We start from the raw sequence: 25,517 nt of genomic DNA on the forward strand, positions 1-25,517 counted from the left end.
ATGTGCGTCTGCACAAAGTACCACATGCCCAGATGATTAGATACACGCGTCTTAACACAGTACCACACACCAGAGGATTAGATACGTACGTCTATACACAGTTCCGCTGCACAACAGAGGATTTTATATTCGCCACTGCACACAATACCACACACCGGAGGATTGGATATGCACCAATGCACACAGTTCCACATGCCAGAGGATTAGCTACGCGAGTCTTCACACAGTATCACACACCAGATGATTAGATATGTGCGTTTTCACACAGTTCCACATGCCAGAGGATTAGATACGTGAATCTATACACAGTTCCACATGTCACAGGATTAGATATGCACATCTTTACACAATACCACACAATGGAGGATTAGATACGCGCCACTGCACACAATACCACACGGCGGAGGTTTAGATACACACTACTGCACACAATACCCCACAAGGAGGGTTAGATACACGCATCTACACACAGTGCCACACGTCAGAGGATTAGATACGCATGTCAGCACACAGTACCACACGCCGGAGGATTAGATACATGCGTCTGCACACAGTACCACATGCTGGAGGAATAGATACACAAGTCAGCACACAGTACCAAATGCCAGAGGATTAGATATGCACATCTGCACACAGTTCCACAAGCCAGAGGATTAGATACGTGCGTCTATACACAGTTACACATGCCGCAGCATTAGATACGCATGTCTGCTGTCAGGGTCTGGGGTTGCTATGTGGGGTGGCATAGACACAAAAGTCCAGATTCTTTAGTCCAAAACAAAGGTAGAGTTTTATTTTCACTCAAAAAGATAGTGCAGCAACAAAAGGAAACAATACAAAAATAAATACCTGCCCGGCTAGGCTCTAACTAAATATAGAATAGAATAACAGAGCCAAAAGCCAGTAGAATCATTCAGGACACCGCTCCAAAAATATGACCTCTCTGTTGGCTCTCCAGCCAAGTTCTGCCCCCAGTCTGCTGCTGGAGCTGGCTTCTTAAGCCTCGATTGATGAGCAGACTTTCTGCAGCTGAGTCGCTGCTGGAACATCCCCAAAGTGTGGACTGGAGGGGGGTGGAATGACAGGTCTCATTACCAACCCTTGCTGTTGGGGTTCCTCAGGGCTCGGTCCTCGGCCCCCTGCTCTTTTCTCTCTACACAGCCCCCATTGGACAAACAATCGCCAGATTTGGCTTCAGGTACCATCTTTATGCTGATGACACCCAATTATACACATCTTCCCGTGACATCACCCCTGCACTCATACAGAACACCAGTGACTGTCTCTCTGCTGTCTCTAATATCATGTCCTCGCTCTATCTGAAACTAAATCTCTCTAAGACTGAACTACTACTGTTTCCACCATCTAACAGATCTGTCCCTGATATATCCATTGCAGTCTCAGGCCTTACTATAACTCCTAGGCAGCATGCCCGCTGCCTCGGGGTCATATTTGACGCAAACCTTTCCTTCACCCCTCATATTGAATCACTCGCACGTTCATGTCACCTCCACCTCAAAAACATCTCCAGAATACGCCCTTTCCTTACCAGAGATACACTAAAGACACTTACTGTCTCTCTGATTCATTCTCGCCTTGACTACTGTAACTCCTTACTAATCGGTCTTCCCCTCACTAAACTCTCCCCTCTACAATCTATTCTGAATGCAGCGGCCAGGCTCATCTATCAGGCTAGACGCTACAGCGATGCCTCTGGTCTGTGCCAGTCACTACACTGGCTGCCTATTCATTATAGAATAAAATATAAAGTTATTACTCTCATCCACAAGGCTCTCCATAAAGCCGCACCTCCATACATTTCTTCCCTCATCTCTGTCTACCGCCCAACCCGTGTTCTCCGCTCACTCAATGATCTAACACTTACATCCTCTATTATCAGAACCTCCCACGCTCGTATACAAGACTTCTCCCGAGCTGCACCACTTCTCTGGAATGCTCTACCCCGGACAATCAGATTAACTCCCAACTTCTACAGTTTCAAACGCAATCTAAAGACGCATCTTTTCAGACTAGCCTATCACAATTCCTAATGCACAAAATTGTCTGAACACTGTATAAGCAATGCCGCCCCTGCTACCTCTTGTGTCACCCCCTCTACCTCATAGATTGTAAGCTCTTTTGAGCAGGGCCCTCAGTCCCATTGTGTGAAATGACGTTCTTTGTTATGTATGTCTGTCTGTATCTGAACCCTATAAATTGTACAGTGCTGTGGAATATGTTGGCGCTATATAAATAAAATGTATTATTATTATTATTATTATTATTATTATTATTACCAACCTACCTGCCATTCCTAAAAGTCCAGCCCAGTAAACAGAACTTTGAAATAACATTCAGCAGACAGAATTATCTGCTGAGAACCATTATTTCTGGAGTTTCTCATCTCACCCACCTGAGTAGTCTGGGTGAGATGTACACCCCTTCCATTATCTGACCAGACATAGGCTTACACTGCCATAGTTCCACATCCCGGAGAATTAGATATGCGCGTCTGCACACAGTACCACATGCTGGAGGACTAGATACACAAGTCAGCACACAGTACCACACGCCGGAGGATTAAATACGCACGTCTGCACACAGTACCACAAGCCAGAGGATTAGATACGCGTGTATGCACACAGTACCAAGCCCCAGAGGATTAGATACACTCGTCTTCACACAAATCCACACGCCAGAGGATTAGATATGCGCCAATGCACACAATACCAAATGCCGGAGGATTGAATACATGCCACTGCACACAATACCACTCGCCAGAGAATTAGATATGCACCAATGTGCACAATACCACACAGGGGAGGATTAGATACGCGCCACTGCACACAGTACCACACGCCAGAGGATTAGATGCGCGCCAATGCACACAGTACTACACGCTAGAGGATTAGATACGCACCACTCCACACAGTACCACATGTCAGTGGAATATATACGTGCGTTAGCGCACAGTACCACACACCGGAGGATTAGATACACGGCTCTACATCTTACAGTTTTACTCCAGGATTCCATAGCAACCCAGCCATTTCTCTTCACTACGTTTTGTCAGCCTTAAAGGGGCAGGGCGCTGCGGATGACTCTTTTAAACAAGCTCACATACACACAGCTTTACTCCAGGTCTCCATAACAACCGATCACAGGTTTTTCACTGATATCCGAAATGAGATGCTTATGGACACACACACAAATGATATGCAAAATACACCAGTGCAAAACTGGGCAATTCTTATGGGGCCACTACACAAACAAAAAATTAAATATACCCATGCGAAGCCGGGTCCTCCTGCTAGTATTAATATAGAATTTTTACACTTTTTTTTTTCATTTTATTTTATTTTATTTATTTATTTATTTCTCTTTTTCTTTGCCATTATTGTGTTTATTTTGCTTTGACAATACTAGTAGGACTTTGCGATGGATGTTGGAAGTGTTCTCACATTTTGTAAATTAGGTGCGCTTTTTGTGATCACACCTGAAGAATTTGGTCGCCTTTTTTCTTTTTTCTTGATGTTTTTTTTCAATGGATGCGTAGCATACAAAGTCATTATGGAATGATTGTTCTGAGGCTCACAGAATGAGCCAGGTTTTTGTAATCTCGCACATGTATACTACCATGTTCTGATCTGTGGATACAATTTGCGGTAATATATCCATAGTATAAGTACAAGCAGGCACATGTGAGTGTTTGTTTTAAATTTTGTAGCTACAATGTATCAGTATGTTGACTTTTGTTTATATACTTACTCAAGTCCATGTCTAATGTTACTCTTGCTTTTCCACATGCGATTATCTCTTCCAGATAATGAATTATGAATTATCGCTTCATTACAACATCAGTGAGATTAGCATTATCTGTCAAATTGCATGTTTTTCTTTTATAGACTTTACATTCTCATTGTTATGATTTTCTTTCTTTTCATTTGTTATTTATTGCATATGTTTCATTATTTGTAGTGTATATTTTTCATATTTGTCTTTTTCACATCATTTGTGTTTATTTTGTTTTGTTTTTCTTGTTTTTGCATTACTTTTTTTTACATTGGTTGTGATAGTCTGTCTAGTGAAGGGTTAATATCCAGTCAGTCTTGTTTGCACACAGGTGTATATGTAAATATGTTAATAGAAGCATGAAGTCAGTTTTGTCATGTCAGGCTATGATTAAGGAGACTTTTTTATTCCTCAGAAACGCATCAGATTTTCGTGGCAATTTATGGAGATTCTTTGAACCTAGTGTGCAATTTTTATGATGTTTTTAAACTAAATTAAAATTGTGTTTTATAGAGTTGCTGGAATTTATCTTCGTGGTCTGCATAACTGTCTTAAGCCAAGGAGGTTTTTCTTCAGTGCAACAGATGAACTTCACAGGAGCAGTGTCTGCATTCCAGCTCTCTCTATACAAGGCGCCTGCTCCTTTAAGAAGAGTACTGTGAGTGGGCTGTATTTCCCTCCCCCCCTTTTCTCCACTGACTGTGCAGGAGAGGAGGAGACTGCCAGCCGTAGCATCTCCAGCCGGGCAGCTCGGATCACTATAGCTGGAGCACGTCACTATGGAGGAAGCAGCCTAGGATTAGATGATCGCAGGCAGAGACTTGGAATACCCATCAGGCTAGTAGTATATACCGTGCAGCAGGCCAAGCAACATGGGCAACGAGGGCAGCATAGAAGGAGGAGAAGGGCTGGCTGATGGAAGAGGGGACTTCGCCCAGATCCCTGCTGGAATGGAGGCTGATCTGAGCCGGCTCAGCGAGGAGGAGAGGAAGCAGATCGCTGCCGTCATGTCAAGGGCGCAGGAGCTGCCGACTGATCGCCCACCGCTCAGGCATGTCTCCCCCCTCCTATATATGTGTATTATCCCCCAGTGTATGTGTATCATCCCCAGTGCTGGCTACGGGTGGATCCTCACTACACCTTCCCCCGTCACAATATGTCTGATGTGAGGCTGCTTTGCCTCCCCCTTCTTGAAGGACGTGACAAGCTGTTTGTGTAATCTCTTCCCTTCCCTGTGTAGATGGCTGGCTGCTGTACATGTCAAATGTGATGAACGTGTAAGGCTGGCACTGTATGGCAGCTAGAAGTGGAGGCAGTGTGCTTGGTGATGGGACGTGCCCATGTTCTGCATGAATGAGTGTGCTGCTCCTAGGTGCAGCTCTCTCTATACAAGGCCCATACTCCTCTCTCAATACAAGGCTCCTAGGTGCAGCTCTCTCTATACAAGGCTCATCTCTCTATATATAGCTCCTAGGTGCAGTTCTCTCCATACAAGGTACCTGCTTCTCTCTCTATACAAGGGTCCTAGGTGCAAGCTCTCTCTATACAAGTCTCCTTCTTCTCTCTCTATACAAGGCTCCTAGGTGCAGCTCTCTCTGTACAAGGCTCCTGCTCCTTCCTCTATACAAGGCTCCTAGGTGCAGCTCTCTCTGTACAAGGCTTCTGATCCTCTCTCTATATAAGGCTCCCTAGGTGCAGCTCTCTCTGTACAAGGCTCCTGCTCCTTTAAATAGCGCTTGCACATCGATCATTCTCCCCAGATCCATGCTGTGAAGAGGAATCATGATTAATAATGGATTAGATTTATGATTCAGGATTTATGGTGGCCCTCACATTGTAATAGAATATTGTGTGAGATGTTGATCTTTTCTGAGAGGTAGTGGTCAGTGAGGTTGTGATGCCAGTGCCGTGACCAGGCTGCCTGATCCTTGGCTCATGTCATGGCTATAGGATTGAGCTGGGCTTTCATTACCGCTCAGTAGATTAGCCTTGTCCATGGTGCTGAAGTTCTGCCTGCTGAATACACCATGGTGTAAGGAATGCAAGATGTGATTGTTCTCTTAAAGAATAACCAATATAAGAAATCCTTAATATTAATGATATTACTTTGGTTCTGCTTGTTCTTGCTGCATGTACCAGTGGATATTTCAGGATGCACCTGCCTTTAGTATTTCATTTTATAAAAGCAGTGTGTACAGTACTCTATGTGCGTCTGCATTTTATGTATATATAATTAATTAGAAATGTATACCATTAGGTTCCCAAGTTGTAATGTTATGTAATTGAGCTATATCAGTAAAATGAGAATTCATACTTCTCCATAGAATATAAGAACTTAAAATCTAGTATCCATAGTGGTTGTAACAGATCTGTAACATAAAGTGACCAGTACCACAGATTTACACTTCTGTATGTCTGTCATTCATTAAAGATCAGCATAGCCATTCTGAGGGACTGTATATTGATATATAGCACTGTGCTATCAATGGGAAACTGTCCACCATCACTGCCAGAATGCTTATTGATTGCAATTCTTGTCTATTCATGATGTTATGGCCTTTCTTTTATGCTTATCTCATTTCAGATTTCTTTAGAGTGCAGTCTGAGAACCATTGCAAATGGCAATTTGCATGTAAAACTAAGCTAGAGCAAAAGGGCTCATGTGGTTATGTATGCTAGTTCAAGCCTTGTATTGAATGGCAAGGTGGTAAAAAAAAGATATAAAAAATGACTAGAGTTTGAAGTATTACACTTAGCAATGTCCAAAGCTACATAATATATGCTTTGAATCAGTTTCTTGCTCTATTGGCATTAACAATTGAAGTAATTGCTTTAGCAGATATCACATTACTTGATATTCCAATCAGTTGATTATTCAGTTTCCTAAGGGTGGCAGAAACTGGGAATGACTGTGTTAAAACTTAAACTTTGCTGAGGAAAACATAGCGTAGGGCTGCACATAACAGCAGATTCCCACTGCAGCCCTTTAGAGTCAATTTCTCATTATCCTGAGCTGGGAACTATTTTATTTCCAGAGTAATCACTCTGATAAATACGTCAGGCAGTTTTACACTTACAATTTGTAAGATTCTGTGAATACAAAATTCTGAATATTTTGTTATCCTTACAACGGCCTAGTTTACTTGACTTTTAATTGAATTAGTTTTAACTACCAGTTACATCAGTTTCTGAGGAAATGAAAAAATATTTGTAGGAAATTAAAAATAAACTGGCAAGGAAACAGAACCTGCAATTAACTTAGATAAAACAGACTTTTGTGTATTAGAATTTTCACACATGGCAGGAAAGCAAAAAGTATTGTGTTATTCCATATGAAATACTCTTGTACATCTATTCATCTATCCGCAAGCTCAAAAAGTATGTATAATAATGCTCATATGGCATTTAAAGGCATTTGCAAAAAGTTCTAGAGAGTTTTAATTTAACTATGTCATACTCTTACCCTTTCCCCGTGCCACTAATACTTGCTACTTCGGCCTGACCTCCAGTGTTCACATTTTGACATGGTCATGTGATTGCTGCAGACAGTGGCATAACTAAAGTCTTGTAGGCCCCGGTGTAATCTTTTGTCCAGGGCCCCCTACCTCATCCCTACAGCAAATTCTTAATAGTGATGGTTACGGGTGCTAAGGAGTTTAATCCACTTTAGTATGGTTAGGGTAATCTGTGGGTCTCCTTGGCTTATGGGTCAGATAGAAGCTGCCAGTGCTTATGGGCCCACTAAGGCTCCTGGGCCCTGGTGCAACTGCGCCCCCTCAAGTTACGCCCCTGGCTGCAGCCAGTCACTGGATGCTAAGGACACCTCTGAGGTCAGTGCTGCAGTAAGTGATTGGCTGTAGTGGTCACATGAAGGTGTTAAAATGTCATTATTGGAAGCCAGGATAGAAAAACTAAAAGGCTCTTAGGTACTGGGAGTGGCGGGATCTGAAAGGGGAGTGTAACTTAGTTTGTTATTCTTACAGCATTTTGGTGAAATTGGAAAGTTGTAGAGAGTGCCATGTTGACTGCTAATCTATAGCCTTCAGTAAGCTCAAGATGCTTGTGATTTACAGAAACAATAGTCTGCCTTTAAAGATCGATCCACTATATTTTTATGATTCATTTTCAAAATCTATTCAGGTTAGATAAGATTCCCAAGATCATATATTCTCATAATTTATTAATAGTGAGAAATATTTGATACACAATGAAAGAACAAACACTATATTCTAGCTAAAATCATTGTTATATTATACTGCATATTGCAGATTACCATTCCTAGTAATCCTACTACATAAAACTTGGAATTGGCTGTGGAATTCCAGTACTTTTGTTTCATTTGGCCAAATATTTGTGTGACAAAAGACAATGTCAGATCATGTTAAAGAGAAACGGTCACCAAACACAGAATGCTAAATGACATGAAAATAATCAAAACATGCTGTAAGTAAAAATCCACTACAAATTGTACCTACCTTTTTCTCCAACTGGCTCACTATTTACCACTACCAACACCCAATATAGATTTTCTCATAGAAATCACAATGAAATCTCATTAAGGCTGGGGCCCCACGTGGTGGAAACACTGTGGCTTGCCCATGGCGGAAAACCGCTGAAAAAAACATGGTGATTTACAGCCACAGTCAAGTAGCGAATCCCATCTCCACCTTGTAGAAAATTCCTATAGGTATAATAGAAAGAGAAAGCTGCGAAATAGAAAGATGAAGCTGTGAAAAACACTGTGGGGAAAAAATGGGTTGTGTTGTCACTGTTCTTTTTTTGCTATGGGAAGTTAAGTCAGGCCTTGGAACCTGCCTCTAAGTACAAAACACTGTGTCCTACATTATTTAATTGCTATCGTACCCATTTTTAATTTTGCAACTTATTAAAAAAAATGTCTCCACCCATTCAAAATGTATGACCCCTGGAGTGTTATATATAAATTAGCTCTTATTCCATGGAGGGTCAGAAGCCTTTTATTTTATCTGAAAAAAACAAAACAAAAGGTTACTGCCTCCTTGATGAATAAGAACTAATTTACATATAACATATTGGAAGTCATACCTTTTCACCAGGTGGACAGGTGTAGAGAAAAAAAAGAAGCCAAATTGTTCAGGGGTGCAGGGGTGAAATGATGTATGGCATTTTGTTCTCTTTCAGAGATTTTATTGTGAGGTGTATAAGAAAATCTATTTTGGGTTATATTAGTGTAAATAGTTAGACACTCATTTGGGGAGTTAGAGGAAAGGGTATGTATAACTTGTAGTGGAATTGTTTTGAGCATCTTGAGGGTAAGTTCACACTGAGTTTTTTGGTCAGAATTTTGAGGTCGTATCCGCCTCAAAATCCTGACCAAAAAGACGGCTCCCATTGAAATCAATGGGAGCCGGTCAGGTCTTTTTTTCCGGGAGCCTTTTCTTCCAGCTCCTGGAAAAAAGAAGCGAGATGCTCATTCTTCAGGCCAAGTTGCTTCGCACTCCCTCCTCCGGACTAGGCCAATTCATTGGGCTTAATGTGGAGCGGAGTGCGTAGCTGGATGCCGGTGCAGTGCACCGGTTTTTTGATCGGAACTTGAGGCGGCCTCCGCCTCAGGTTCCGATCCAAAGAAACCCGTGTGAACTTACCCTAAGAGTTCTTCACTTGTCTTAATCACTGTATATAGATAAGCACTGTTAGAACATATTCCTCCTTTCTAATGCTTACTAGTCATGACTCTTTATACAGCTGTCTGAATATGCCATATATGAGTTGGAATCGGGATGAGAATTTAGTGTAGGTCTAATTTACTTCCTGCAGCATTAAGTTCAGCTAAAGATACATGTGACAATCCACTTTAGTGATTCCAGTTAGTCCAGTGTTTGGTGACATACATTGTTGGTAATACTGTTAGTGATATACGTGTAGAAAGGGAGTGAGTATGCTGTGGTCATGGCCATTATTTATTGTCTGCAGGAATTTGAGCTGCTGATGTTTAGAAGGACTAAACTTGTTTCAAAAGTCATCCATTACCCCTATTATTTTGCACATCTTTAGGAAAGGATCATTAGCATAGAAGTGTTTGCTGAGTTAGTTGCATGTTGTGCCATCACACCCCGGCTGCTCAGTGATGTGTATACTGAAAAAGAGTAAGGCACTTTAGGTACAGCTTGGTGTATTCATGCTGAGAATACAATAAAATACAAACAGCTGGCAAATTTGTTTGCTGTTGACAAATATTTCTAGTTGCAAAGTTACCCTCAAAAGTCTAGACCAAGGGTTTTCTGGATAATGTTGTGACTAGCTAAATGGTGTCTTACAGAACAGCATTTTTTAGCCGAGATGTGCAAAATGTTTCACTTGATTTGAGTTTTGCTTATCGCCCTGATCTTTTACTATGCATTGGCATTACAATTGTGTTTATTAGGCTTAAGATTTCCTTTTCGAAAGCCTTAAATAGCATGGTTTATAAGGCAAAATAGAAAATCAGTCAAAACAATGCTCACCAAACCTACCAATTCCAGTTGGATAGTTTTTTTCTGTCAGTATTAGACTTCTTGAAAAAATAAATGATGGGGAGAGTGGAGTCAGGCATACTGGATTCCAACATGTCCAATATTTATCCTCAAGTGGATGAGCCACAGTCATAGGCATTTTTCTCTTTCCATATTGAGAACCATGCCCGCGTGGCCAAGCTTTTGGGTATCAGAAGCGATAGCTGAAAGAATATTCAGCTGATGTGTATTAAATGTGTATGACTAATCAAATACTGAGGTTAGACTTTGGTTTGCCAGGTGTTTTATCAGAACACACTAGGGCTATGGCACCTCCAGATAACTTGTTCTATGACCAGTAGGCAAACTATAGACAGTCTAGTGAGAGCATTGTAAACCTGATTCTGATTTTAATCTGGCTTTCTCCATTTCATCATTGTTAGTGACTTGAGAATGCTTAGTTTGTAGGTGTTGACTCATGAGATTTCGTTCTCTTGAGAATGATATGGTCAGTGATGTCTTGAAGCACAAAGGGATTGAGACTCATTTAAAATGTCCTTATAAATAACATATTATGGGGATAACGTCCATCCTTAAGGAGAGACCACCTTTTCAGGTCTGTGGAGACTTATACAGCCATAGTTGCTCCACTGCAAGGGAACATGGGAAGAATATGCAAATCTGTCTCCCAAGATGTAAACAGGGAGACAGTGCCTCTGATATGCTGCTCTCTATTGGGAAGACCCTGAACATCATGCCCGACTTTCCCAGAGGTCTCTACTGCATGATGCGGGGTTATAACCAAATCAATTTCTCAGCTATGGACGGCACCGTTTCTGTCTCTTTGGACTTCATCAGCGCAGCCTAGAGAGAACTGATTTGGTAGAAGTGAGAGGCTGAGAGACCAGATTATGGGGATAATGTCACTCCTTAGAGAGAGACCACCTTTTCAGGCGTGTGGAGACTTATGCAGCCATAGTTGCTCCACTGCAAGGGAACATGGGAAGAATATGCAAATCTGTCTCCCAAGATGTAAACAGGGAAACAGTGCCTCTGTTATGCTGCCCTCTATTGGGAATAGAGGGCTGCATAACAGAGGCACTGTCTCCCTGTTTACATCTTGGGAGACAGATTTGCATATTCTTCTTATAAATAACAGACAGCATTTCTTCACACATCTACAGAACACATGTAACCTTCCTTGTGGTTGGCTGAGTCCCTTGTATACTTCTGCTCTTGAGAATGTAGTAGCACCTCAAGGTAATACAACACCAAGTGCATCAACCTAGTTTGCACTATATACATGTTTGTATCATTTTGAGAGCTGAGTCTCATAAATTTGATGGTACTATTTTATTATTACTAGATGCATATTCTGTGCAATGGGTTCTGTACATAGCTGGCTCCCATCAATTTGTCATCTGATCCACAATACTGTATACTGTACATCATGTTCTGGTACATTGTTGTCTTCTGTTATCCCAGCATTCCAATGTTAAAATATTGAGTCTCTCCACTGAAGAATACAGTTCTGTAACAAATGTCACGCTTAAGCAATCTGGTACTGGGAATGAAATCAAGAGTCCTTTGAGCACATTGCTGAAACCGGAGATAATGACAACATACAGTAGGCCCAGTAGTACCTATAATGATTCAATAAAGCATTATGTTTCTAAACTATGTATTTAGATGGCAACAATTAGTAAAGATGGTCAAACATGCAAGCTAAGTGCCGAATAATCTAGGAATTTATCGTACATACTGCATAAATACAACTTTTTGACTTTAAATAGTGGCTGGTAGATAAATGATATAAATGTGTCAAGTAACCCTGTAATATACTAATAATGTGACTGTATGGATAGAAAAAATGTGTATTTTCTCAATTTTTTAACAGTTAACAGTAAATGTATCACCTATTTCAATGTAATGAATTACCATAGTTAATTAAATTCATTTATTAAGGTGAATTATATATATTTTTTCTAATATTTTTTTAATTTTCTGATTGCTGACTTTTTATTTTCCAACTTGCTTGAGCTTCTCCTGTGCTCTATTAACAGTATTCAGTGATCTGCTTTACAGCACAGTCTGCCCATAGTCCCTATTAGAGAGTGTTCTAGATATTCTCTGTGCAGGGAGGGGAGTAAATAAGCCGTGACATCATCTATTCTCAGTAGCGGATGCTGTAATGGATGTTATACAATGTTTACCTCAATAGTCTACTGTACAACATGGATTGTACTGTATAATATGGTAGTACTGCATATCGATGGAGAGGTGCACTCTAGTGCACTTAAATTGATGAAAGACATTATATAGTATAATCTATTAAGTAAAAAGCAAAGTGACTGGTGACTTGGTGACATGCTTAATATTCCTTGAATGAATAAAACTCAGATTAAAGACAGATCATGTCATCACAATGAGCGAGCATTTCAGAAAATTCAGTCTCTGTCTGCAGTGATTTCTATTTTAGACTTTGAAGACACCACTCCAGGAGCCAGAATTATTCACTTAGTAGCCAGATAATAAGAACTTGTATAGGCAACATTCTTCACAGACTGACAACCCGGCATGAAGAGAAGGATATAAGCAGTTCTCTTTGGCAAACAAAGAGTATGACATTTCAAAATCCATACTATGCCATCAGTATCAAGGGATAGCAGGGCTGCCCCATACACAATAGATACTTACCAGAAACCATTATCTCTTACTTACTGTATATGACCTGCTTAAAAGCATATACAATCTATGCAGTAAATATGATATTTAGAATAAACCAGTAATTTGAATTTCCCCATATCCCATGGAAACATAGGGTCTGGCATCATATGCTAAATCCGCTGTTATCTCTTTTGATTACATCAGATCCTTTAATGAACATTTTATAGATGAGCAGTTTGGTAAGCACTAACTGGGATTAGTTTGTATTTCTGATTTCAGAGGTGCAGCGACATTCTGGTGGGAAGATGGCCGTATGGCTTGATTCAACTTCACAGAAACCTTTAGCTTCTTGCTCCACCGTTCAGGCTGCTCTTAGTGGTGTCTGTGGCTTTATATAGGCCTGATGCTTTGAGCAGCAGACAAGAGAAGGGAACTCTTTGAGAATGGGGTTTGATAAATATTGCTTTTGTTTTTAAGTTATATGGCAGACCCAACTACTGTGTGTAACCACAGTAGAGCATTATGTGTCCACCACTAAGGAGGATTATATATACTATTTGAGACCACTGGGGAGCATTGTACCTACTGTGTGGATGGCACTGGGGGAGATTTACACTGTGTGGTGGCCACTAGGGTGTGTGTGTGTGTGTGGGGGGGGGGGAGTTGTGCATTAGGAGCCACTGGGGAGCATTATACTATGTGTGTGGCCTCTAGAGAGCATTATACTGTGGGGGAACAGTTAAGAATTGACACACCATGGTGATAGTGAATTTATTGTGGGATGGTGGGTGAGGTAAAAGATGAATTATCATATGTGTTGGGGTAGTTGATTGAGAAGTATAGGATGGGGCAACTTTGAGGTGCAATTGTGGTGCAGTTCAAACTGTACTGGAAAAAAATGCATGCAGTTTTGATACAGGTTTTGTTGAGCTTTTCCTATTTCACAAGTGAAACAATTTTATTTAACATGTTTCATTTGTAAATATAAAAACTGCCATAAAAACACTGACTTTTTTTGGTCTTTTAATAAAAGTTGATTGTTAGGCGTTCCCCATGGAATTTTTTTCCAGATGTGCCCAGTGTTTGAAAAGTTTGAGGAACACTGAGCTAGAACTCAAAATTCCTTCTTAGTGATAACTGCTCTAGTTTATGTTGTGGATGTAACATGTTATTTTGTATATACTTTATTATTGAAAGTGATTTATTTCATTTGGGTCTGTAAAGTTACATTCACAAGGCCATGGTTATATAGTGGTTTTCAGAAACTAACAAATTGGTGCATTTTTGATGGTCATTTTGCATCTATGTGTCTTTTTTCAACTTTGATGGTTGATTATATTCCATTTTGCATCCATTTTTAACACACCATTAGAAAACGTCAAAGCCTTGTTTTGACCAAGCTCCACTTTTCTTTTAACGGCCATCAGTCAAATAAAAATCCATCAACTTAAAAGGGGGACGTGCGGCCATCAAAACTGCCAAAAATAGGACATGTCCTACTTTGTAGTGTCCTTTTAAGGTTAAGGTCCACATAGCGGGCCACAACTACTGTAGAAAGCTGCTTCATTTATACCTATATAGAAACCACCATTGTTTCCATAGGTATAATTGACATGCTGCAATTTCAAAAAACACAGCGGTTTTGGAAATCACAGCATTTCTTTAAAGGTATTTTTCTACAATGTGTGGATGGTTTTCTGCTGCAGACAAAACACTGTGTTTACACCTCCTGGGGTTTCAGGCTAAACAGACTATCAAAAAAATGTATGTGTGACTAGCCTTAATGCAATCAATGGAGCAGATAAACTAATAAACATGCACCATTATTTTGACATTTTTTACGGACCCCCCCTTCCTCGCCTCCCCCCTTCCCCCCAACATAAACATGCTATACACTTCATTTTCTATGTGTTTTAGTTTTTGCATCTTGTTCGACAGGGGACAGGGCTTATAGAAAAAGGGACAGAGATTAATATGCAAAACTGTATATCCAAAAACTGTGCTATTAACTAATAAGTGGTGTAAAGTAAGAATAGACAGCTTAAAAATGTCAGATCTTCAAACAGCATTAGATACTTTGAAAATCTGGAACAGTTTTAGACGGCACTAACTTTCTAATTTTGCCTTGTCTTAGGGTGTATTCACACAATGTAACGTGGCGTTGATTCTGACACGAATCCTGCTGAGCCCAGTGATTGGTTACTGGTATGCGAGTTTAACGCGCGTAACACATTTAAATCAATTGGAGGCTTTTTAACCCATTGATTTCAATGATTTAGGGCTAAATTAAGTGTAGTCAGGGTGGATGTAAAACAAAAAAATTGCTATCTCTGGCACTGCAATGTTCTGCTCTATCTTCTTTCTCTCCTTGGAGAGGCTCACATACCAGTAACCAATCACTGGGCTCAGCAGTCACTGAAAAGGGAGTCACTCATATACATCACCACTTCTTTAGCAGTCATGTGCCTCCCTCAGCTTTCTGAGCAGCAAGTTCTTGGGACTGGAAAGAATGGGGACTAGGACACAACGGGGGGTACTAGGGTAGGGCCACTTTAACCATAGTACATCCTCACTGGGTTTATGGTATTAGGGGCACCCTCAGCCTGCCAACAGTCCTGCTTTTCGAGTGATGCCCTATTTTTCCAGGTGGCAGGTAGTGATTTCAACTCTATGTATGTCCTTAGATATCAGATATAGTTTAAACCATGGTGGAGTATAATCCAAAAAGAGCAATCAAGATATAAGACTTAATGTTTAATGATATAAGTTAAAAGTATAAATATACACAAAAATATAAAAAAAAAAGTCACACATCTGACATGTCACCTCATAGAAAACAATGGAACAACTCCACAACCACGGAATAGTTTACAGTGGACACGGCGGTTCCAAGTAAGGTAACCAATCACACTTACCCGACTTCAATCCGTGGTAGGAAAATTCCAAAAAAAGATCGAAAGGAAAAATTCCAAAGAGGCCATTTCATGTGAAAATAGAGTGAAATATAGAGAATAACGACAGTCCCTATAGGATAGTCTTGGAAAGGGACTAAAATCACCCTAAAGCCTAATACAGGGTCACCGCCCTACATAGCCAGTGCCCTGTCCGGAACCACACCCTAATTCAGGGTCCGTCCCTGATTAACCCTTTCCAACAATTTGTATATGCCAAAGTAAGAAGGGCTAGTAAAACACACAATAGCATTCAAACAAAATAGCATGACCCGACATGCACGTTTCCTGGTATGTAATGTATATAAATGCACCCACTCATCAGGGGTAAATAGCAATAAAATGTTTTTTGCCCTATTAAACCATATAAGCTTACAGTAGAGATCGTGCCTTCACTCATCGACATCTATATGTATTGCTCATTAACATACATCCATACAGATTGTAAATGGATAGTGAAAGGAAGAGATATAGTCAGATATAGGCCAAATGACTTGAACAGCCGTCTATACTCATCCAAGTCCAGAAACACTCTGGAGTGCCAGCAAGTGTGCGTCTCTTCCAGGCAAAACCCAGCTACATATTACAGAGCTGTAATTCCTAAAACCTTCCTCCAATTAGGATGTTAATTCAGGGGAAATTAAATAATGTAGGTGGGAGGGGGCTTACTTGCCAAAAGTTTGAACAGGGCCACCTAATCTATTAAAATGGCCCTCTGATGAGTATACATGGTTATGTCTTTTTTTTCTGTTCTATGTGCAGCCTAGCTGCCCTAACGGCCTTAAATTCTGCAAAACCCCTTTAAGGTTGTATAGTAAAAACACTGTATACTTCAGTATATAGTGTCAATAGATGCATACAATATGGTCTAAAAATATTTATAAAAACTGGTTTCCATTTCTATCTACAGTATATAGTTTCAGGCCGTTCCACAACCCAGATAATCTTTATCCTCCCCAATCCTTTATTAGTTTGACTGAAAATTCCTCTGCAGGAACCTGTAACAATTTTTATTAAATTTGAGAAGGTTACTCTTTCCGAGTCGGAACAGATACCAGTTGATATGCTAATTCTACCTGTTTGTCCCTTTAGCTTTACTTCTATGTTTTGCTGTAATTTTGGCTGACTATACTGGAAAACCAATAAAAATATATGTACAAAATAAAATTGAGAATGTAACTATCATATTACATCAGAACAGTTTTCCAAGGCATTATGGGTATTTATAAAATGCACTTTCCTAAGTATTCTATCATCATAGTTTTCTATTCAGTTCATTTATTAAAGGAAGGTTGCAGTGTTTTTAGAGTTCTTTTCTTTGCAGCACAAACAGAGGGCAGAGGATACAGGAGAGCTATGGAAATTGCTTGTTTGAAAATCACTTCCCCTTTTGAAGAAGAGCTTATGTTAAGAGTTGTTTGGAAGTCCACTATCTTTACTTAAGTCTAGTCAATATTTATATTCTAGAGAATGATTGTCAAGGAAGTGGAAAACATCTGTATTTGCTAAGCAGATCTCTTATCAAAAAGAATATATACATGCCCCCACTTTGCATTATAATAGATTTATAATTTGGTTCTCTGTCACATCAATACAGCCGCTTGTATGAATACACATATAAATAAAAGACAAACAAGGACCTCCTTTCCCTCTCTCGTGTTATCCAAATCATACTGCAGCATTTCAGAAAAAAATAAAGCTTAAAAACCATCTTGACATGTAGAGAAGTGTCCTTTGGGTGGTTCCCCTTTGACTTTCAGGGTCCTGTCACACGGAGAAAAATGGTGAAGAATTTGGAGTGGAACTTCAGTGCTAAAAAAAAAGCCTCCCATTGACTTCAATGAGTTCCTTTTCTGCTAGCAGAATATGCACAAGTAATATGGAAATGACTAAATGTCTATTACAGATATAGTAAACTGCAATGGAAACACATTGATTTTCACTGTCAAAACAGAACGCTACTTGATAGCACAAAACTGACTCCTTGCCAGTAAGCATAACAGGTGACAGCTAAGGAGGTGATGTCTGCTACTTCTATATGTGCCTCAAGTGTCATTATGGGAAAGAAAAGTTGGGTCTAGATTGTGTTCCAATACATGAATTGCTTGTGTCCTTTGAGAGGAATACACAAAAGCTCAAAGTCCTAACAATACATTCAGAAACTAAAAATTACCATATTAGGGTGAATTCACACTGAGTAAACGCTAGCTTATTCTGAACGTAAAACACGTTCAGAATAAGCGGCGTCTAAAGCAGCTCCATTCATTTCTATGGGAGCGGGGATACGAGCGCTCCCCATAGAAATGAATGGGCTGCTTCTTTCACTCCGTGCAGTCCCATTGAAGTGAATGGGGAGTGCCGGCGTGTACGCTCCGACATGAGCAGAGCTTGCCGTATACGCCGGCACTCCCCATTCACTTCAATGGGACTGCACGGAGTGAAAGAAGCAGCCCATTCATTTCTATGGGGAGCGCTCGTATCCCCGCTCCCATAGAAATGAATGGAGCTGCTTTAGACGCCGCTTATTCTGAACGTGTTTTACGTTCAGAATAAGCTAGCGTTTACTCAGTGTGAATGCACCCTTAATGGTGTACCTAAGTTGCTAGGCTACAATGGAATTTCCACTTCCCTGTGGAAAAAATAATAATGCGGCCAGATAAGCCGTAGTGCACACAATAAAAAAGTAAGGTTCACATTTGAATGGGAGTCCTTTGCAGATTCCACTGAAAATCTACAGAGAGAAAAGCCTGCATGGAGGACTAAATGGTATAAAAACATTGGAAACCCGATGGACACCCAGTGAACCACATTATAGTCTCTGGGGTCCATGGGTAACCGCTGTATTAGCAGACAGACTCTCCTGCCTTTAGTTCCCCCACAGACCCTCACAATGGAGAGCCCAGTGCTAGTGTGAACATGGTCTCAGTAAGAGATCTATACTGTAGCATTACCCAGAAATTGTGCATTTTAACCTCAATTTGCATTTTAGCATTGTCAATTATCACTATTATCTTTTAGGCGAGTATGCATTTCCAGGACAGAGCATATACAGAGTAGTACAGTGGGAACACCACAGGGAATGTATGATTTGTAACAAGAATGCTACAAAATAATATATATGAAAGTTATAACATCTAAAATTTTATACTACAGTTAATGCTGGGTTCACACCAGCGTCTGGACTTCGTTATCAGGTTTCCGTCTTCTGCATGTAGAAGACGTAAACCTGTCATGCCGAGTCCGGCTGTGAGCGTTTTGACCACAGTGAAACCGTTTTGTTTTTTTTAAACCGGACACAGAGTACTGCATGTCCGACTCTGTGTCCAGTTTTTAAAAAAACGGTTTCGCTGCGAAGAGCATAAAATTCTCACCAGCACTCACGGCCGGACACTTTTCAAACCCATTCTATGGGTTTGGAAAGATTCCTGCAGGTTTCCGTCTCCTGCCCAGTTTTGTGCAGGAAACAGAAACAGAAACCTACAGAAACTTACAGAGACTGGGCGCAGATGTCAACGAGCCCTGAGCAATATACAGTACATGTTGTTTTACATGCATTAAATTAACTGGTACCATAGTTACACATGTGGACAAAATTGTTTGTAGCTCTCGTTTAATGAAAGAAAAACCCACAATGGTGACATTGACATTGAATTTGACAAAAGTAATAATAAATAAAAATTCTATTCAAAAGAACAAATGAAAGTCAGATATTGCTTTCCAACCATGCTTTAACATTTTTTTTTTTTTTTTTTAAATAAAACTCATGAAACAGGCCTGGACAGAAATGGTGGTTCCCTTAACTTAATATTTAGTTGCACAACCTTTTGAGGCAATCACTGCAATCAAACAATTCCTGTAACTGTCTATGAGACTTCTGCACCTCTCAGCAGGTATTTTGGCCCACTCCTCATGAGCAAACTGCTCCAGTTGCCTCAGGTTTGAAGGGTACCTTTTCCAGATGGCATGTTTTAGCTCCTTCCAAAGATGGTCAATAGGATTTAGGGCAGGGATCATAGAAGGCCACTTCAGAATAGTCCAATTTAGCCATTATTGGGTGATTTTAGCTGTGCGTTTTGGGTCATTATCCTGTTGCAAGACCCATGACTAGCGACTGAGACCAAGCTTTCTCCTACTGGGCAGCACATTTCTCTCTACAATCCCTTGATAGTCTTGAGATTTCATTATACCCTGCACAGATTCAAGACACTGTGTGCCATATGCAGCAAGGAAGACCCAGAACAGAGAGTCTCCCAGAGTCTCTTCCATGTTTCACAGTAGACACGTGTTCTTTTCAAAATATGCTTCACTAGCTGGTACCCGCGACTTCGTCTGCGGTGATTGTAGAAGTGGGTATATACAGGCGCGGGTAAGGTTTTCATACTGTGTATAAGGTATGGGATATGAAATGTAACTGTGTATCTTGTTTTTGCTGTAATCCTGAGCATACGTGAGACTTTTGTGTTGAATGTAATTTGTATTTCAGCTGCTATACGGTGTTGTTATAAACTGTACATAGTGTCTTTGGGACAGAGGTATTTCAAGTGAATATACTTGGATATACGACATTGTATGATTTGTTATTTTCCGCCAGTACATGTAAGTTTTGGGCACAGGATACTCTTGAGCAAGCCACATAAAGTTGTCCATGTGAGAAGCCTGGTGTGGTAAATGTATTCCTGCTACTTTCAGCGTTTGTCCTTGGGATTTATTAATGGTCATTGTAAAAGCCAATTTAAGGGGAAATTGTAGTCGTTTAAATTGAAATGGGAAATTATTTGGTATAATTGGAATGCGTGGGATTAATACACTGTCACCTTTAGCTACTCCTGTAAGAATAGTGGCTTCAATGTTATTTGCTCCTAGTTGTGTGACACGTAGCCTCGTGCCATTACACAATCTGGGTGCATCGAGATTATGCATGAGTAGAACAGGGATGCCAATCTTGAGTTCTAGTTTATGTGAAGGGACGCCATGTAATTCTAAGGTGGGCAGTAAGGCATATTGGTGACATTATTATCGACCGTTACGTGTTCGTGGTGTGTTGAAACGGTACATCGGTGACTTTGGCTCATAAAACTGCAGCAAAATTTGCAACCAAAACGCTGTGTTAACGCAATGTGGTGCTTCAGCCTTAGGCCTCCTGCACACAAATGGCACGGATATGGTTTTTACTGACCTATAGATTAAAAATAAATTGACAGGGCTGCAAATACGGACAGGTGTAGGAAAGGTATAGGACAAATATAGGACCTGCTGTATATTTTACAGCTCAATTTGTCCTGGACACACAGCCGCAAAAACAGGATCTATGTGTATGGGTCTATTGAAATGTACAGGACCAATTGTAGATAAGTCTGGCCCTGTGCATGACAGTTTAGTAACTCCATGTGCCTCTTATTAATAGCAATTAATCCCATCATGTCCCTCACATTAACCCTTGTGTAAGAGTTACTGATATATGAGAGACTTGGAGGTAATAATTAAGTATCTTCATTATTCAGGTATTTTATTAGTACCTCCATATGTCTCACATATTAGTAACCTTTATATGAGGCACACAGGGGTTAATATGAGGGACATGATTGGGTTTATTCCTATTAGGCACATGGAGTTACTAACACTAAACTAATAACCCCAAATGCCTGACATTAATGAGAAAAAGAACTAAAGGAAGGGACCTGTGTTTCTTACTTGCACTTTGCTAGCAGCTTCCTCTCCTCCTCGGGGAACCTGTGCAGGATGCAGACGGCAGGAGCTATCACTATAGCAGGCAGAGACCTGAGCGATTAAGCTCCCCCTCCTGGGTTTCCTGCACCCCTCTCAAAGGGGAGTGTCCTTATGCCTCAGCTCTAGCAGAGCACTGAAGGGATGCTCGGACTTCATTTAACTCTTGCAGGTCCTGTGCTGCTGGCGTGCCAGTGAAATATGGCAGGAGTGCCACTCTTGGCACGTGTGCCAGGGGTTGCTGACCTCTGCTGTAGAGAGTAATATGAATTTTGTGGCTTGCTATGGTCCAAAGTGTGCAAGATTGCAGAGATAGTGATGTGAGTTTGGGTTTTGTGGGGGTCCTGGGAAAAACGTATGTGCGCTATTGTGACAAAAAGTAGCCTATTGCGCAATCCAGTGTAGTAACTATGTTTGTGGAAAATTTCAGCCAAATCGGTGGAGCGGGTTTTGCGTGATTGAGGAACAGACATCCAAACATCCAAACACACAAACATCCGAACTCACAAACTTTCACCTTTATAATATTAATAGGATATGGAGGGATTATTATTATTGAGGATGAGAAAATTATTATTTATAAGAGGGGGCTATTTGTAAGAATGAACTATTACTTGTAAGGGGAAACTATTCCTGATTTGGGAGAGTGGAGCTATTATTCATAAGCAGGGACTATTATTTATTATATTTATATTTATTATAAGAGGGCGCTATGATAACTCATAAGGTGACACAAAAGGTGGTGATTTCTATTGCATATGGGCAGAAAAGGGTTTTGTTATTATGGGGGCAGAAAAGGGTATTAGATCACTATTTTAAAAGGAGTTTTCTAGCCGCAAACTGATTTTTGATACTGATGACTTGTCTACAGGACAGGACATTAGAATGTCATCTGTCGGGTCTGATTGTTCTAGCAGCCTCCATGTACTGATACCTTATAGTGGATAGGAGTAGTAGCACCGCTACTATTCAAGTAATAGGACTGTCACAGCAGCGCCATTAAATGTATAGTGTTGGTTCTGGGTAATTGCAGCAACGATCCTATTACTTGAATAGTAGTGGTGCGGAATCCAGTCCACAAGCAGCATCTGGCACTTGGAAGTTTCTAGTACAGCTGATCTGTGTGGTGTTCTGACAGATTATATACTGAAATACTGATGAGCTGTCCTATGGATAGGTTATCAGTATAAAATAATCAACTTGGGGCCAGAAAACCCTTTAATAGATGTGATGTTTATTAGGATAGAAGTCTGTGCACAACTATGGTCTTTGATTCATTATGCAATGTAATGGTGGACGTTACAAATGAGCGAACACTATTCGGAACAGCCGTTCCGAATAGCACGCTCCCATAGAAATGAATGGAAATGGCCGGCAAGCAGACTTTGCCGGCGGCCGGTCGCTAAACCCCCTGCTTGCCGGCTACGTCCATTCATTTCTATGGGAGCTTGCTATTCGAAACAGCTGTTTCAAATAGTGTTCGCTCATCTCTAATGGCCGTAACAGTGTGGAGGTCTTGCACTATCTGGGCCTTGCATAGAGCTGTTGTTGGTCTATACATGATCTGTTTTGTTTGGGGATAATAACACTCCTTAGGAAGTGGGCACCTTTACAGGTATATGGAGACTTACAAGCCATTTTCGTTCCACTGGGAAATTATGGGAAATATATGCAAATCTCTTAGGACAGCCCCCTTAACATCATGCATGACTTGTTTCAATAAGCCTAATGACAAGATGTAGGGATTATTGCCAAACTATTCCAAAAGGAACAGATTCCCAGCTGTGGACAGCGCTGTTTCAATCTGTTGGACCTCATCAGCACAGCGCTGGGATACTAGTTTGGAAAGGTGAGAGACTATAGACCAGGGTCAGGGGATAATAACACTCCTTACTGAGTGGGCACCTTTATAGGCGTGTGGAGACTTAGAGAGACAGCAAACAGAGGCACTGTTTTCCTAATTACATCCTGGAAAACAGATTTGCATATATTTCCCATAATCCCCCAGTGGAGTGAAAATGGCTTGTAAATCTGCATATGCCTGTAAAGGTGCACACTCCCTATGGAGTGCAGCCCTGTCTTCTGAAATGACTGAATATGATGGTGTTGGTATGTCAGGATATGGGGGGCCCACTATTAGTTTTGTACTAAGAACCTCATGTTCATTCTTTATTAAATTGCTTATCAGCAATAGGCAATTTTAGGAAATGGAAGTGCAACCCATGTCTTCTACAGTCGTTTTCAGTGTATAAAAAGTGATGCCATGGATACTGGGACAGTATTTACAGACTTTTATTGTGTGAAAATCACTGCGGCATTTAATTGTAATACATTAAGACATAAGCGGTTTTCACATAGAGGCACTGCAAATGGAATCAGCATGAACAGCATGAAGCTGCCATTTCAGAATAATTATTTGAGCATCGAGGCAGACCTCAGTCATCATGAAGCATGTAATGAAATCACCACTGAAAATCTAAATAAAATTAGAAATGTAAGTGTTAATTTAATAAAACTAAGATACATTTTTTTCCAGGTTATGGGGTACAGTTTTGGTCATGATAGGAAAAGATTCTCACCTTTAAGTTTATTGCCAAATCTTTCAACCTTTTCCTTGAAAATATTTCTCATGTCTGCACCTCGCAATGACACTAATCTTGGCCCTGATCATTTCTTGCCTAGACTATTTTATTTCACTAATAATTGGCATTCTACAAAACAGACTGGCTCTGCAGTCTAGCTGACCTTTGTGTCTAACTCCTCTGCTCTCTCACACTGGTTAGTAGATTTATCATCTTTTTACACCAGTTTTATGACATAGATGAAGACTGAAATCTGTGCCAGCTATGAGCTGTGTAGGTTACAGTCGAGATACAGGGACTGCCAGAGGATGATCTTACATGTGAAATAAAATTCAGAACTCCTCTATGAGTCTACAAAGCTTTCCAGAATGCTATTCACAGTAAAGATGTCACACATCTCTGCCTTCATCTCAGTTTCCCATCCTACTCATGCACTTCATTCAACCAATGCCCTACTAGTGCACTTTCATCTTCCCTTATTATATTTTCTCACTCCTGTCTGCAGGACTTCTCCCGTGCTGCTCTCATTTTGTGGAACTTGTTCAGGACCATTAGATTTTCTTCCTCCAATCCATTTTATTAAGGAGACCAGGGTGTAACTAAGGGGGAGTTCACACTACCGTTACTAAAGTCTGTTTCTGTCTTCCGTCATAGGGTGACAGGAGCAGATTTTACCTGTAACTGAGAATGGTCGCGTACTGATTCTGTGTTTGTTCCCATTGATACTAATGTATACAATATGATGCTAGCTTCCATCATGTTTGTTTACTTGTGCAATGGAAGATAGTCGTGCATACAGGAGAGCTTCCGTCATGTTGCTTACATTAGCGTCAAGGGGAACGGACACAGTTTATGACAGATAAAGTCTATTTCTGTCATCTTATGATGGAAAACATCGATAGACGTTAGTAACGGTAGTGTGAACTCCCCCTGAAAGCTCATGGGCCCTTGGTGCAAATGATTACTTCTACTTCCTTCTTCATCTGGGCACAAATCATCATGAAAACTTGTGTGTGCACAATATTCTCATCCCCCATGTCGACAACCCACCAACGCCCTATTCATGCCCCTTTTCTTCCCCAGTTTCCCTCTACAGATTCCATCCTTGACTGTACGCTGACCAACTGCTACTATAGGCATTAGAAGGACAAAATTCTCTATTCCGACAGTAAAAGACTGTATATTATTCTCCTGCCTCACTCCAGTGCACCAGAAGACAGGGGTACGGTACAATGCACACAAGTACCAGACATCCGAGAAAATAAAAAAAGAGATCAAAGAAGTTTAATCAGTTGTCCTGCGTCAGTGGTGGCCTGTCGGACCCCTGGCTT

The 25,517-nt window shown here is 40.6% G+C and overlaps 1 protein-coding gene across 1 annotated transcript in view; it reads left to right on the forward strand.

The window, feature by feature from the left end:
* The first annotated feature begins 4,507 nt into the window (after positions 1-4,507).
* PCLO (piccolo presynaptic cytomatrix protein) overlaps positions 4,508-25,517 on the forward strand; it is a 305,609-nt gene continuing 284,599 nt past the window's right edge. The window contains exon 1 of the mRNA XM_075274050.1: positions 4,508-4,842. Within this exon, the coding sequence (XP_075130151.1) occupies positions 4,665-4,842 (178 nt within the window). The 5' untranslated portion in view covers positions 4,508-4,664. The remainder of the gene's footprint in view (positions 4,843-25,517) is intronic.

Source organism: Leptodactylus fuscus, chromosome 5 (genome assembly GCF_031893055.1).
Source record: "Leptodactylus fuscus isolate aLepFus1 chromosome 5, aLepFus1.hap2, whole genome shotgun sequence".
NCBI lineage: Eukaryota > Metazoa > Chordata > Amphibia > Anura > Leptodactylidae > Leptodactylus > Leptodactylus fuscus.